Source organism: Mesoplodon mirus, assembly GCF_964341445.2.
Source record: "Mesoplodon mirus genome assembly, chromosome: 15".
NCBI lineage: Eukaryota > Metazoa > Chordata > Mammalia > Artiodactyla > Ziphiidae > Mesoplodon > Mesoplodon mirus.
The window spans coordinates 57,209,474-57,225,050 of record NC_138991.1 but is presented as its reverse complement, the minus strand read 5'-3'; the positions used below and the strand labels follow the sequence as shown (position 1 = coordinate 57,225,050).

The 15,577-nt window shown below is 43.7% G+C and overlaps 1 protein-coding gene and 1 long non-coding RNA gene across 3 annotated transcripts in view; one reads left to right on the top strand and one right to left on the bottom strand.

The window, feature by feature from the left end:
- The window catches only part of ATF7IP2 (activating transcription factor 7 interacting protein 2), a 55,434-nt gene extending 48,618 nt beyond the window's left edge, over positions 1-6,816 (top strand). For both annotated transcript variants that reach the window (XM_082645647.1, XM_082645648.1), the window contains exons 10-11: positions 5,204-5,289; positions 6,136-6,816. In XM_082645647.1, the coding sequence (XP_082501773.1) occupies positions 5,204-5,289; positions 6,136-6,549 (500 nt within the window). In that variant the 3' untranslated portion in view covers positions 6,550-6,816. The remainder of the gene's footprint in view (positions 1-5,203; positions 5,290-6,135) is intronic.
- Positions 1-9,774, bottom strand: part of LOC309817382 — a 39,904-nt gene extending 30,130 nt beyond the window's left edge. Inside the window, exons 1-2 of the long non-coding RNA XR_014296126.1 lie at positions 9,531-9,774; positions 7,406-7,499 (exon numbers count right to left, since the gene is read on the bottom strand). This is a non-coding gene — a long non-coding RNA (uncharacterized lncRNA). The remainder of the gene's footprint in view (positions 1-7,405; positions 7,500-9,530) is intronic.
- Positions 9,775-15,577: the final 5,803 nt, after the last annotated feature.

The window sequence follows — 15,577 nt, the reverse complement described above, 5'->3', positions numbered from 1 at the left end:
CCTTGAGAATGATGTTTGCTGTGGGTTTGTTGTATATGGCCTTTATTATGTTGAGTTTCCCTCTATGTCCACTTTCTGGAGAGTTTTTATCATAAATGGGTGTTGAATTTTGTCAAAAGCTTTTTCTGCATCTATTGAGATCATACGGCTTTTATTCAATTTGTTAATATGGTATATCACACTGATTGATATGCCTATATTGAAAAATCCTTGCATCCCTGCGATAAATCCCACTTGATTATGGTGTATGATCCTTTTAACTTGTTGTTGGATTCTGTTTGCTAGTATTTTGTTGTGGATTTTTGCATCTATATTCATCAGTGATACTGGTCTGTAATTTTCTTTTTTTGTAGTATCTCTGGTTTTGGTATCAGGGTGATGGTGGCCTTGTAGAATGAGTTTGGGAGTGTTCACTCGCCTGCAGTTTTTTGGAAGAGTTTGAGAAGGATGGGTCTTAGCTCTTCTCTAAATGTTTGATAGAATTCACCTGTGAAGCCTTCTGGTCCTGGACAGTCCTGGACTTTGGTTTGTTGGAAGAATTTTTGTGTGTGTGTGTGTGTGTGTGTTACACGGGCCTCTCACTCTTGTGGCCTCTCCCATTGCGGAGCTCCGGATGTGCAGGCTCAGCAGCCATGGCTCACGGGCCTAGCTGCTCCGCAGCATGTGGGATCTTCCCAGACCGGGGCACGAACCCGTGTCCCCTGCATCGGCAGGCGGACTCAACCACTGCACCACCAGGGAAGCCCTGTTGGAAGAGTTTTAATCACAGTTTCAATTTCATTACTTGTGATTGGTCTGTTCATATTTTCTATTTCTTCCTGGTTTGGTCCTGGAAGGTTATATCTTTCTAAGAATTTGTCCATTTCTTCCATGTTGTCCATTTTATTGGCGTAGAGTTGCTTGTAGTAGTCACTTATGATGCTTTATATTTCTGCGATGTTTGTTGTAACTTCTCCTTTTTCATTTCTAATTTTATTGATTTGAGTCCTCTCCCTCTTTTTCTTGTTGAGTCTGGCTAAAGGTTTATCAATTTTATTTATCTTCTCAAAGAACCAGCTTTTAGTTTTATTGATCTTTGCTATTGTTTTCTTTGTTTCTATTTCATTTATTTCTGCTCTGATCTTTATGTTTTCTTTCCTTCTACTAATTTTGTGTTTTGTTTGTTCTTCTTTCTGTAGTTCCTTTAGGTGTAAGGTTAGATTGTTTGAGATTTTTCTTGTTTCTTGAGGAAGGATTGCACTGCTATAAACTTCCCTCTTAGAACTGCTTTTGCTGCATCCCATAGGTTTTGGATCATCATGTTTTCATTGTTATTTGTCTCTAGGTATTTTTTGATTTCCTCTTTGATTTCTTCAGTGATCTCTTGGTTATTTAGTAACGTATTGTTTTTCCTCCATGTGTTTGTGTTTTTTTACATTTTTCCCTGTAATTTATTTCTAATCTCAAAGCATTGTGGTTGGAAAAGATGTTTGATATGATTTCAATTTCCTTAAATTTACCAAGCCTCAATTTGTGACCCAAGATGTGATCTATCCTGGAGAATGTTCCATGTGCACTTGAGAAGAACGTGTAATCTGCTGTTTTTGGATGGAATGTCCTATAAATATCAACTAAATCTATCTGGTCTAATGTGTCATTTAAAGCTTGTGTTTCCTTATTAATTTTCTGCCTCGATTATTTGTCCATTGGTGTAAGGGAGGTGTTAAAGTCCCCCACTATTATTGTGTTACTGTCGATTTCCTCTTTTATAGGTGTTAGCAGTTGCCTTATGTATTGAGGTGCTTCTATGTTGGGTGCATATATATTTATAATTGTTATATCTTCTTCCTGGATTGATCCCTTGATCGTTATGTAGTGTCCTTCCTTGTCTCTTATAACATTGTTTATTTTAAAGTCTGTTTTATCTGATATGAGTATTGCTACTCCAGCTTTCTTTTGATTTCCATTTGCATGGAATATCTTCTTCTACCCCCTCACTTTCAGTCTGTATGCGTCCCTAGGTCTGAAGTGAGTCTCTTGTACACAGCATATATATGGGTCTTGTTTCTGTGTCCGTTCAGCGAGCCTGTGTCTTTTGGTTGGAGCATTCAATCCATTCACATTTAAGGTAATTATTGATATGTATGTTCCTATTATCATTTTCTTAATTGTTATGGGTTTGTTTTTGTAGGTCCTTTTCTTCTTTTGTGTTTCCCACTTAGAGAAGTTCCTTTAGCATTTGTTGTAGAGCTGGTTTGGTGATGCTGAATTCTCTTAGCTTTTGCTTGTCTGTAAAGCTTTTGATTTCTCCATCAAATCTGAAAGAGATCCTTGCCGGGTAGAGTAATCTTGGTTGTAGCTTCTTCCCTTTCATCGCTTTAAATATATCATGCCACTCCCTTCTGGCTTGTAGAGTTTCTGCTGAGAAATCAGCTGTTAACCTTATGGGAGTTCCCTTGTATGTTACTTGTCATTTTTCCCTTGTTGCTTTCAATAAGTTTTCTTTGTCTTTCATTTTTGTCAATTTGATTACTGTGTGTCTCAGCTTGTTTCTCCTTGGATCTATCCTGCCTGGGACTCTGTGCTTCCTGGACTTGGCTGGCTATTTCCTTTCCCATGTTAGGGAAGTTTTCAACTGTAATCTCTTCTGTAAAGACAGTAAACAGTTTCTCGGGTCCTTTCTATCTTCTCCTTCTGGGACCCCTATAATGCAAATGTTGGTGCATTTAATGTTGTCCCAGAGGTCTTTTTTTTTTTTTTTTTTTTTTGCGGTACGTGGGCCTCTCACTGTTGTGGCCTCTCCCGGTGCGGAGCACAGGCTCCGGATGCGCAGGCTCAGCAGCCATCGCTCATGGGCCCAGCCACTCCGTGGCATGTGGGATCTTCCCAGACTGGGGCATGAACCCGTGTCCCCTGCATTGGCAGGCGGACTCTCAACCACTGTGCCACCAGGGAAGCCCCCAGAGGTCTCTTAAGCTGTCTTCATTTCTTTTCATTCTTTTTTCTTTATTTTGTTCCATGGTGGTGAATTCCACCATTCATCTCCCAGGTCGCTTATCTGTTCTGCCTCAGTTATTCTGCTATTGATTCTTTCTAGTTTATTTTTCATTTCAGTTATTGTATTGTTCATCTCTGTTTGTTTGTTCTTTAATTCTTCTAGGTGTTTGTTCTTTAATTCTTCTAGGTCTTTATTAAACATTTCTTGCATCTTCTCGATCTTTGCCTCCATTCTTTTTCTGAGGTCCTGGATCATCTTCAATATCATTATTCTGAATTCTTTTTCTGGAAGGTTGCCTATCTCCACTTCATTTAGTTGTTTTTCTGGGGTTTTATCTTGTTTCTTCATCTGGTACATAGTCCTCTGCCTTTTCGTTTTGTCTGTCTTTCTGTGAATATGGTTTTCGTTCCACAGGCTGCAGAATTGTAATTCTTCTTGCTTCTGCTGTCTGCCCTCTGGTGGATGAGGCTATCTAAGAGGCTTGTGCAAGCTTCCTGATGGAAGGGACTGGTGGTGGGTAGAGCTGGGTGTTGCTCTGGTGTGTAGAGCTCAGTAAAACTTTAATCTGCTTGTCTGCTGATGGGTGGGGCTGGGTTCCCTCACTGTTGGTTGTTTGGCCTGAGGCGACCCAGCACTGGAGCCTACCCGGCTCTTTGGTGGGGCTAATGACAGACCCTGGGAGGGCTCACGCCAAGGAGTACTTCCCAGAACTTCTGCTGCCAGTGTCCTTGTTCCCACAGTGAGCCACAGCCACCCCCCACCTCTGCAGGAGACCCTCCAACACTAGCAGGTAGGTCTGGTTCAGTCTCCTATGGGGTCACTGCTCCTTCCCCTGGGTCCTGATGTGCACATTACTTTGTGTGTGCCCTCCAAGAGGGGAGTCTCTGTTTCCCCCAGTCCTGTCGAAGTTCTGCAATCATATCCCACTAGCCTTCAAAGTGTGATTCTCTAGGAATTCCTCCCCCCATTGCTGGACCCCCAGGTTGGGAAGCCTGACGTGGGGCTCAGAACCTTCACTCCAGTGGCTGGACTTCTGGGGTATAAGTGTTCTCCAGTTTGTGAGTTACCCACCCAGCAGTTATGGGATTTGATTTTACTGTGATTGTGCCCCTCCTACTGCCTCATTGCGGCTTCTCCTTTGTCTTTGGATGTGGGGTATCTTTTTTGGTGACTTCCAGTGTCTTCCTGTCGATGAGTGTTCAGCAGTTAGTTGTGATTCCGCTGCTCTCGCAAGAGGGAGTGAGCGCATATCCTTCTACTCTGCCATCTTGAACCAATCTCTCATGCATCGATTCTCTTACAATTAAAAGTGTAAAATCATTACCTTTACAAAAACATTTTTTAACACCAGTAAATAAAGTGATTAATACGTTATCTTTGAAACAGTGCAGAATCTTAATTATCCTTGTCAGTTAAAAGAAAAATACAAATAAAACATTTTATTGGGGGAGATTCATAAAGTACGTTAAACAGTTATATCACTGCACACACAGTGGATTAAAAATGATTTTTGCTGCTTATTAGATATGTTCAAACTTCTGACATTTTTAGCTGTCTGGCCCTATTACTGTCCAACATGGAGCCCCTTTTCTTACCATTCCCATGATACTTTCCCCAGTTGTCCTCAAACCATTCTTGCGCCTACTAAACTTTCTTTCTCTCCATCACACCCACATTTTCTCTATTTTCCTCCTTTTCTTTCTTCTAACCATCTCTCTTTCTTCCATTCTCTCTTCTGTCTCTCCTCCCTCCCCCTCCCTTTCAGTAGTCCACAATTGATGTCTAATTCCCTCTAGGCTTACCATGGGATACCTCCAACCCCAGCCTGTATGAGTTTTAGTTTGAATTCCCAGGCCTTGTTTGTATCACACATTCTTATAGGTTGTAAACAGTTCTGTGTTTGCAAACATCCTCGTTGACCTAACAGAGCAAAATCTGCCTCTAAGACTGCTAAGCAGGAATCCCTCTCCCATGGGTAATTTTTCCTAGTTCTCAGTTGCATCATGACATTAGTGTTTACCTTAAGTGAGGAATTTTTGTCACATTAAAGAAAAATTCTCTATATTTGATACCTTTGCATATCAAAAGTTATCTTCTTATTTCACAGTTTTATAATTTTAGTTCACATTTAATTACTACCCAAGATGTAAACTACTGTTTGCTTTAAAGGCTATGGGATTGATTATTGCAGATACATTTTACTTTTAAACCTTCTGTTGTTCACAGAAAGTCCAGTATCCACGCTTGAGTCACCTACGAAAGCTATTTCAATCTCAAAAGAGACAACCCCAGTGGCACAAAATGCAGCCCAGGTACTGATATGAAATGTTCTGTAAGGGATATTCATTCCAAATTGAGTGGAAGTACCCATTTTACTCATAAAGAAACATTTGGGTTACATTTCATCTTAGAAAGCACTTTAATATGCTTTTTTAAATGTGCTATTGTGAGTCTACTTATTTACTCAATTAAAATAATTTAATTGGGGCTTCCTTGGTGGCGCAATGGTTGAGAGTCTGCCTGCCGATGCAGGGGACACAGGTTCGTGCCCCGGTCTGGGAAGATCCCGGAAGATCCCACATGCCGCAGAGCGGCTGGGCCCGTGAGCCATGGCTGCTGAGCCTGCGCGTCCGGAGCCTGTGCTTGCAACGGGAGAGGCCACAGCAGTGAGAGGCCCGCGTACCGCAACAAAACAAAACAAACAAACAAAAAATAATAATAATTTAATTGAATTTTCCAGAAGCTACAGAATTAAAACAACTATATTTTTTAGTCCAACAAGTTGGAAAAGATTTTTAAGAGTAATAGCCATTGTTGATGAAGGTGGATGGAAATGGGTGATCTCCTACACTCACACTTTTCATGTTTGGGAACACAGGTTTGGAAATGAGATGGAATATTTCTCCAGAATGTCTGGGACCTAACCCATTCTGGATTAGTGATATTCCAGAGTGTAGAGATCTTAACTCTAAAAGAAGCTTATGCTTGAAAGAAACTGGATCCAGCCTCATGTATCCTTGAAGCATCCTTTTGTTCTTATGATTTTGATAAATGGATTGAGGAATGGGAAATATATATTGTAGAACTGCAGTTGACCACTTAAAAAAAATCAGAACCCACCAATTCAGCTTGCTAAACTTTTTATAAATGTGTTTTAGGTTCTTGAGTCCTTTGAGCACCTGCCACCTCTCCCAGAACCACCACCACTACTACCTGAACTGGTAGACAAAATCCGAGACACACTTCCTCCACAGAAGCCTGAGCTCAGAGTAAAACGGGTGCTGAGACCCAGGGGCATTGCCCTGACTTGGAACATAACCAAAATCAATCCCAAGTGTGCCCCCGTGGAAAGCTACCACCTCTTCCTGTGCCATGAGAACCCTAATAATAAGCTGATCTGGAAGAAAATTGGAGAAATTAAAGCTTTACCACTCCCAATGGCCTGTACTTTATCTCAGTTTTTAGCTTCCAACAAATATTATTTTACTGTCCAGTCAAAAGACATTTTTGGGCAGTATGGACCATTTTCTGATATAAAATCTATTCCTGGGTTTTCTGAAAATCTTACCTAAAAGTAAAAAAAGTATTTGATAATTATATATTGTACTACATTTTGTTTTTTCATACTTCAGTTGTTTGCTTACAATGTTTCTCTAACCCTATTCAATGTCACAATGTTTCTCTAACCCTATTCAATGTCTTAAAGGGCCAGTTCAGATTGTGAACCCTTTATACAGGGACAGTCCTCTTCCCTGTGTTGTAAGTGGCCTCTAGTTTCATGAATTTCTGATTTGCATTCAATAAATACTTCCAATGGATATGTTCTAAGACATACACCATCATGGACCCATGTCGCTAAGCTGTGTTAAGTACAATACATTCGGTGACTATGGAGCTGCTGCTTCTATCAGAAGCCCTAGGATGCAAGCAACCACCATTTCCTCTCTTGAAAATCAGCTTTTGGTGACCTGCTTGTGGTCAGTATAGGTACAGGAAAATTCAGCTCTTTACTGAGGCCAGATCATCCTTGGGGTGCATCTACACCAAGATTTTATGAAAATAGATGTCTTCCCATTCTGTTCAAATTCTAAGGGCTATTAATATGTGCCCCTCCCTATTCCCCCCTTTTGTTTTAGGCCATATCAATCATTTAGGGAAATAGTCTAGGTTTTCCCGAAATCGGTTTGTATACTTACATACGTAATAAAACTAGTTAAACATTGTATGCTGTGTACACAAAAAATACAGTATCTCTTGTAAAATAAAAAATTACCCAAACTGCTATTTCAGTTGAGGAAAATGGAGTTGTCTGCCTTAGATTTAAGGCTTTAATTTGCTGATTCCCTAATGAGACCCTTTGCTTATTTCCTGGCTACCATCATTACTTACAACGTAACACTAAGGGGCTCCCATAGATGTCCTGCTTACCTCTGTCTGAGGGAACACTGATGTGAGCTGTGGCTCCTACAAGTAGCCCAAGAAACTTGACGGGTGAGCAGACTGGGTAAGTGTAAGTCAGGCCCTGATGGGACAAACCGTGGATGAGTAATACTAGAAAATACTAGAAAACAGAAAAATAACGGTTAGTGTGAAAGTCTGTTCAAGAGAGGCATTCTTTTCTGGTATATAGTGAAAGTTCAGGCCTCAGAGGCTCTGAGATTTAAAAAATTGAGCAGGAATGGCTTTCCTTGGCATTTTGTGAATGCTGTCACATCTTCAGTCACAAATAAAGATGTTATTTTTCAGTCTCCTGTGTCTACCTTTTAAAACATGACTGAAAGAGCCAAATTCTGAACTGAATTTGAAGAGATGAGCTGCCCTCTGTGAGGTCCTATTTCAGGCTCGGAGCAGTGGAGGGTGTCCTGCAGCACAGGACAAGGGCTTCACTTGAGGACAACTGCACCCTTGGGTTGGCATCAACTAGCCATTCACTCACTAAGCAAAGCCCAAAGCTTTGATGCCACAACAAGACTTTGGTGTGCATCAGCAGAGCGAAACTGCATCCCAACCAGCAGATCTTCTGGAATGTTGATAGGTATACAAGTCTTAAGCAAAAGAGCTCTTCACAATAGTAGAATGAGGAGGAATGCTGATAGCAAGCAAGCATCTTACAGCTCGTGGCCCAGAAAGCATTAATGTTTCTTGCCTTTTGGAGGGGCAGGAGCAAGATCCTCAACTGTTACCTATCAGGGACACCAGAAGAGAACCGGCCTGAGAATAAGACCCAGGACTGTACAGTTACATAGTACAAGGTAAACACCCTACCTCCACCCAGGAAACGTTTCATGCGCTTTTGGTGGGAAACCTTTATGCCTCCTTTAAGCAACAGAACCAAACTCCTGATTGATGAGCTAAAATTGAATATATTGAGAAAAGGCTGTGGGGCGGTTCCTGGAATCAGCAGGGAGCTGAGAGACTCTGGCTTGGAAAACAGGAAAGGGGAAAAAAAGATACTTTGCAACAAATTCCCATGAGGTTTCAAACCTGAGACAGTTTATGCAATTTATACCCCATAATGATATGATATTTTCTGCCCATTTTAAAGATGTGGAAACATGTCCAGGGAGCTTAGTTGGCTTGCTCGAGTCACAGAGACCCAGCCCATTCACATGCGGCGCCCTGGTCCTGGGTTCCAGCTGTATACACAGGCTGTGTGGCCTCGTGGGGACAATGGGTGGAACAGAAAGCCTTCCCCACTGTCCTTGCTGCCTTGTGGTTCCAGAATCAAAACCCAGACACATATCAGATTGGCTTATCCTAGGGCATGTGTCAAAGCTGCAAGGTGAACAAGAAAGCAAACCTCTGGCATTTTTGGTCAGTGAGAGGTATACTCCACTACTCTTGACACTCAGGGTAGGTGTAGTGGCTTTGGATGATGTCCATGTCGCTAAGCTGGAACTACCTTTCCAAGGATGTCTTTCCCTGGCTGGTTCAAGTTTAGCGTTGGTCACGAGACACTGCATGCAATTTGGAGCAGAAGCAAAACATCAGTTCTTGTTTTATGTTCTGAAGATAGATACAGGGCATCAGAGCGTGGAGGCTTCCATGCACTCCTGGCTCACAGACCCACAGCTCCTGCCAAGTGCCTGGCCAAGTGAAGGGCACCTCTGTGTGCTGCTCTGTGCCTTTCCTATAGGCCACGTTTCCTGTGGCTTCGAGGCTGGAGGTGGTCATACACAGACGTGCTTCCAGTTCGTACTTGCCCTTGTCCGCTTCCTTCCTTCCTTCCTGATGGCCACCTGGCTGACCTCTGGCGACTCCAGACTCAACACTAGACCCAGAGGGAACAGTTTGCATAGGCTTCTCCACCAGCTCTCTCACACTGGGCCAAGTCTAGCCCCTCTAATCAGTTCCAAGTTCTATAGTTTTGATGGCTTCCTCACCAAGACCACAGGGCCCCCAGACAGAGGAGGCGCATCCTCACCCCAGGAATTGAGTATCAGGGCAGTAGCTTGTCCAACTGTCCTGGACACTGAATGTCTCATATGTTGTTCTCGTGGGATAAGGCATTCACAGACAGACCCTGAGTCTGAAAGCCAGTTCCAACACTTACCATGAAGTCGGCATCTCTCTGAGCCTCCTTTTTCTCAATGTGTAGAATGAAGGCAGTGCTGACTCCTTCCTTCTGCCTTTTTCTCCCTCTCTTTCCTTGTTTAACTGGTTCTGCTGCCTGAGCTCAAGAGCCCTGTTTCAGGGTCATTGTAAGGAGTTAACGATGTAACACAGAATACCTAGGACAAAGCAAGTCCTTTATTAGTAAATGGTAGAAAGCAAAAACATAAAACCTTTGCTGGGGATGGGTAAATTAGAAATACTTTGTTTCCGAGGTAACTGCTAATTTACTGGGCCAAAGGGTCAGCAGGAGATGGCATGTCACTCAGAGGTGGCCATGGAGATAGAAGAAAATTCTTCTAAAAATCATAATGTGAACACGTTTCCATTATGGAGACAGAGGCAGAGATTGGAGTGATGCAGCCACAAGCCAAGGAACACCGGAGCCACCAGAAGCTGGAAGAGCCTCTGGAGGGAGCACAGCCCGGCCAACACCTGGATTTCAGACATCTCTAGAGCTATGAGAAAATACATGTCTGTTGTTCTGAGCCACCAAGTTTGTGGTAATTTGTTACAACAGCCCTAGGGAAACTAACACAAGCACCCTTCCCTGGGACCATGATTTGTTCAAAACGTGGACACCTGGCCCTTACCCCATATGTTGCGGAGGTGGGGCCTCCTGTGTGTTCCTAGACACTCAGGTTGGCCGGGGGGTGTTTTTATGCCCCCAACATGGAAGATGCAAAGCCTCTGTCAATCATTTCACAATGTCTTCTGTCAGTGAGATGTGCCCGACATCGTGAAATCAGATGGTGGCTTTATCTTTAACTGGTAGATGGCACCTGTTGAAGAATAATCAGTATCAAGGCTTCAGAGAACAAAGGGCCTTATTTGGGGTCCTAAGAATTGCAATTCAGGAGTCACAGATTCAGGTAAAACCAAAAGAGTGTTCTGGGGAAGAGGGAGTCAGGGGCTTATAAAGGCAAAAGCCACAAGGTTATTGTCTGGCGAGTATTATGACTGACGCAAAAAGGAAATATTTGTCTTTAAGGGATAGGCTGAAACGAGTTATTTAGGGTAAGGGTCTAATAGGTATCTTGAGCTTCTGGAACATTGTGCAGATGTTCTGGATGCCCGTGTTAAGATACTAAGTGGTCAAAGGTCAGATTCCACCTGGAATGAGACGTGCGTGAATCCCACTTCCTTGACAGCCTCCTGGCTCCTTTTCGGAGAGCTCTCTTAGCAACTCACTCCATCTTATTTGCTGAAGTGGCAAATGCTCAGTGATAGACTTACATTACCTATTACCACAAATCCAGAGGATAGAGTTAAATCACTGAATTTTAAAAATCAGGAGACCTATAATGCAGACAAATCTAATTCAGTCAGTTCCTACCTTTCAGCCTCCTGAGATTTTCTCAGGGGGAGGATGTGGCTACTTGATTTTTTTAATCCGTGTTGAAAGGGATCAAAACATGCCACCACAAAATATACCACTTTGGCGTAAGGATTATGTTAAGCTGAAAACCGAAGACACAGGAAGAGCTCACTTCGCTCCCCCTTTCTGCCTAAAATCAAGGCATAAATTTCCACTTGTAAAGGTGACATAAATTTCCCTCTGTAAAGCGGTTTCCCTCTCCAGTACCTGGAAGACCTGAGATGAATCTGCATAACAAACCCTATTAAGTAAACCTTTATCTGCTATATATTTCCTAGTCACCTTCCCACAATTTACCACCTCTAGGAGCCCCAAATCCCTTTCCTTTGTCACTTCCCCAGAATCTAATCGCCCTTTGTTAAAGCCCTCCGGGTCTAACCACTTCTTTGGGGTTTCACATGTTTTCTCTGAAACCTCTGTGCATGTAAAAATATTAAAATTTGTATTCGTTTTCTCCTGTTATCTTTTGTCAGTTTAATTCACAGGCTCCATTCATAGCCCCTAGAAGGGAAGAGGAAGTTTTCTTCCTCTACAATGTGAACTATGGGTGGTAGAACTGTGTTGGGGTAAAGAGTCCCACCCACTGGGATCTAATCCTCCAAATGCACAAGCAAAATCTGAGACGACAGAGACCACAGGAATTACGGTGGGTGGTGGGAGAGCTTAATAGATTAGCTATTTAGATGGTGGAAGAGAACAAACATTAGTTAAAACTCAGACCGTCACTGGTCAACAAGCAACAACTCTTATACATAGACAATGAATTAATCATCCATATACCAGGATGTTTTTCTCAAATTTCTTTGAAAGGAAAATTTCTTATAATTTTAAAACTAGGGCCAGGGTTTTGTGAGATTGAAAGCGAACAGGACCCTGCAGGGCCTTCCTGGTGGCAGATCCCTCTGTGTCCCCTGTTCTTGTTTGTAGGAGAAAGGCTTCAGTCTCCTAGGCCTTCCCCAGGATCCAAAGAGTAGACTCAAGCAGTCACTAATTAGAGAAGTGAGGGAATGCAGAAACAAAGGAAAAGCAGTCCAGCAAGAAAAGTAATGATAGCTTAAACAATAGGTCAGCCATAAAGCAGAGTCACAGGACCCCAGTTCCTCCTCAAGGGATATAGATAACAATCGGACACATATCCTTGAGTTGTTTTACAGAAACCAGGGCCTCACTGGATAGAAATTGCTGACCAGAAGCACGTAGACCCCAGATTGGTTGGAGTCAGAAGACTGATGGTTAAGATTGCCCAAACACCTCCCTGTTACCTCACCACCGAACAGAAGAACATCCATGAGCTGATCATGTACCCTGCAACCCTCACCCCTAACGTTGCCTTTAAAAATCCTCCACTAAAAGCCATCGAAGAGCTCGGGTCTTTTGAGCATAAGCTGCCTGTTCTTCTTGCTTGGCACTGTGCAATGCACCGCAACCTGGTGTCCGTAGATTGGCTTTTCTGTGCGTCTGGCAAGTGAACCCGAGTTCAGTTCAGTAACAAGATGGACAACTGTTTGTCAATGCCAGTGAAATAAAACACCTTAAAGATTGCAGTAAGTTGGATCAATAAAGATGATATCAGAAAACATCTCTGTAGATGCTATGACTGACCACAGGGGCAAAGACACCTGAAGTTTCTTTTCCTTACTTTGATAGAGGGAAGTGACGTCTGATATATGAAGAAAATATTTCTACACTCAAGGTTTATTTAAAACGATTTCTAACCCAATTATGTTTCCCTGGATTTTGGCTGTAGGGGAATATAGTAAATGCAGTTGGAGAGGCTTGGATGGAATTTGGGCCAAGATAATACAAAAGGCAGATCATATTTGATTTTTGCCATACAGAGTTTTAACTATTCACATTAAAGAGAGTATTGAGTTTTGGGGGCTTCCTAAAGATCTGAATATCTGTGGGATGGATGTCCAGAGTGCCTGTGAAGGAAGGATACAGATGCAGCACAGCTGGTTCTGTAATGATAGCAAAAAGCCAATTCTGGCCGTGGCAAACTCTGCCACCATGGAAACCACACATGGTGGTAAGGATCATGGGGAGTGTGAACTACCCACAAATTGCCCACATCACCTCCACAGCTTGAGGTCAGTTCCTTTTGAGCTAATTGTGCTTATCTACCACTTCTCTCTCCATGAAAAAAAATTATCTCTTAGCTTGGGGATACTCACCCATGTCTTGCTCACAGACTGGGACCCATGTGCAGCAAGCAGAGATATTTGGGGTAGTTTAAGTAGTAGGATTGAGGGCCCTGTTTCAGGCCACGTAGGCTCTGTATAAATGCAATTTGGTTAATTTGTGGGCAGGGGTTATTCGTCTGAGCGAAACAGAGGCCAAGCTTAGGTAGGCTGGATTGTAGCCCAAGACACAGGAGAAATTCTTAGCAGCTGTGTTAAGAGGTTTACGACATGGTAAAAGTTTGGTAAAGACATCAGCCCCGGCAACCCAAAACTCTATTTTCACCCATTGGTTAAAATTTCACAGTGAAATATTCATGTGTTCATTCATCAAGGGATCTACCAGATTCCAGACACCGTGCCAGGTGCTAACATGGAGAACAAGACTTATCACTGTCCCTGCCCTCTTGGAGCTGACCTAGTGGGGGACACAGGAGACAAATGGAAAGTACAGACATGAGATTTTCAGAGAGCCATGTGATGTGGTCCATATGAAAATAAGGAGGGAGATATGGTGGGGCATGATGGGGGCAGTGAGGTTATGTGAGACAGGGTGGTCAAGAAGAGCTTCCTGGAAGAGGAAGCACTTAAGCTGAGGGATGATTAAGAGAAAGGCATGAGAGTGCCTGGGGGAAGGGCTTGTGCACATGGAGCTTAATGCACATGGGGAAATTCCTCCGAAGGAAAAGGATTTGGGTGTAAGAGGGGATCCCACAGGACAATGAAATGCAATGCATGACCCACAGTGGATCCTGGATTTAGAGGATATTATTTGGACCTTGGTGAACTCTGACTATGGATAATAGTGTTAAATCACCTGAAAGTGATCATCGTATTCATCGTATTGGGCTTACCTGGGAGGACAGTCTTGTTCTTAGGAGATACTGCCGGCATCCTTGGAGGCAAAGTGCCTTGATGTCTGCAGCTGACACACAAATGGCTCATAAAATATTTATACACACACACACATACAAAGAGAAAGGTAAAAGCAAATGTGACAAAAATGTTAATAGTCGGTGAATCTAAGTAATGTTATTCATGCAACATTTCTGCAGGTTGAAATTTCTCAAAATAAGCAGTGGGGGGACAAAACAATGGATCACAGACTCTTAGAGTCCACGTAGGGTCAGGTGAGACTACCCTCTAGAAATCCTGATTTAGCTGAAATTTGCAGAATGGGTAGAACTCACCAGGTTAAGTGCACAGGGAAGGATATTTGCAAGAGGCAGGTGGTTCTGGACAGTCTGGTTTGGGGCCTGTGGGAGGAGGCTAGACCTCCTAGTACCTCCCAGGCCACTTGCCTCTCTCCCCTGCCTGGAGGTGGAGTCTCTCTCCCCACCTCCTTGACTCTGGGGAGATCTATGATTGCTTTGACCAATAGAATACAATGAAAGCAATGCTGGGCCAGCTCTGGGAGGCAGCCAGGCGGCTCCTACTTCCTGCCTCTTGGACACCAGCCACCACGTAAGAGGTGCAACCACCGTGAGATTACCAGGCTGTGGGAAGCCCAGGCCATGAGACCCTGGAGGACAAGATGCCACATGGAGAGAGGGAGAAAGAAAGAGACAGGCCAGGGAGCACTGAGATGGCAGACCCGTGAGTGAAGAAACCATCTTTGGAGCAGATCCTGGATTGCAAATGCCCCAGCTGAAGCCACGTGGAACAGACAAATAGCCCAACTGAGTCCTATCCGGATCTGGACCCACAAAACTGTGGACAAAATAAGTTATTTTGGGCTTCCCTGGTGGTGCAGTGGTTGAGAGTCCGCCTGCCGATGCAGGGGACATGGGTTCGTGCCCCTGTCCGGGAAGATCCCACGTGCCGCGGAGCGGCTGGGCCCGTGAGCCATGGCCGCTGAGCCCGTGCATCCGGAGCCTGTGCTCCGCAGCGGGAGAGGCCACAACAGTGAGAGGCCCGCGTACTGCAAAAAAAAAAAAAAGTTATTTTAAGCCATTAAGTTTGGGGGTTGTTGACGAGGCAACAACAGCACCTGGGACAGTCCTAGAGACTGTTGTCCATGTTAAGAAGTTTGGTCATCACCTTGGGAGTGACAGAGCCACTGAAGCCTTCAGGCCCAACGGGTGACAGGACCAGAGTGGAGGCTGTGGTCACTCTGGCTGCCACACAGAAAATGGGCTGGGGGCTGGGGTGGGGGCGATGGGTAGGGGGGAACCAGGATGACAAATGACAAGCCCATCGCAATGGTCAGGGTGACACGACAGCAGCTGGGACTGGGTTTGTGGAAGTGATGTCCAGAGGCAGGGGAACTGAAGAACAAATCCTTTCCAGGGAAACATCAATGCACATACCAGCCCCAGACCCCAAGGTCCAGTTATTCTGAACCGATGCCACTAAGGAAGCCAGAATAAATGTGCACACCCTTCTTCCTCCGGAAAAAAAATAACATGGCAAAAGGAAATGTAGAATGAC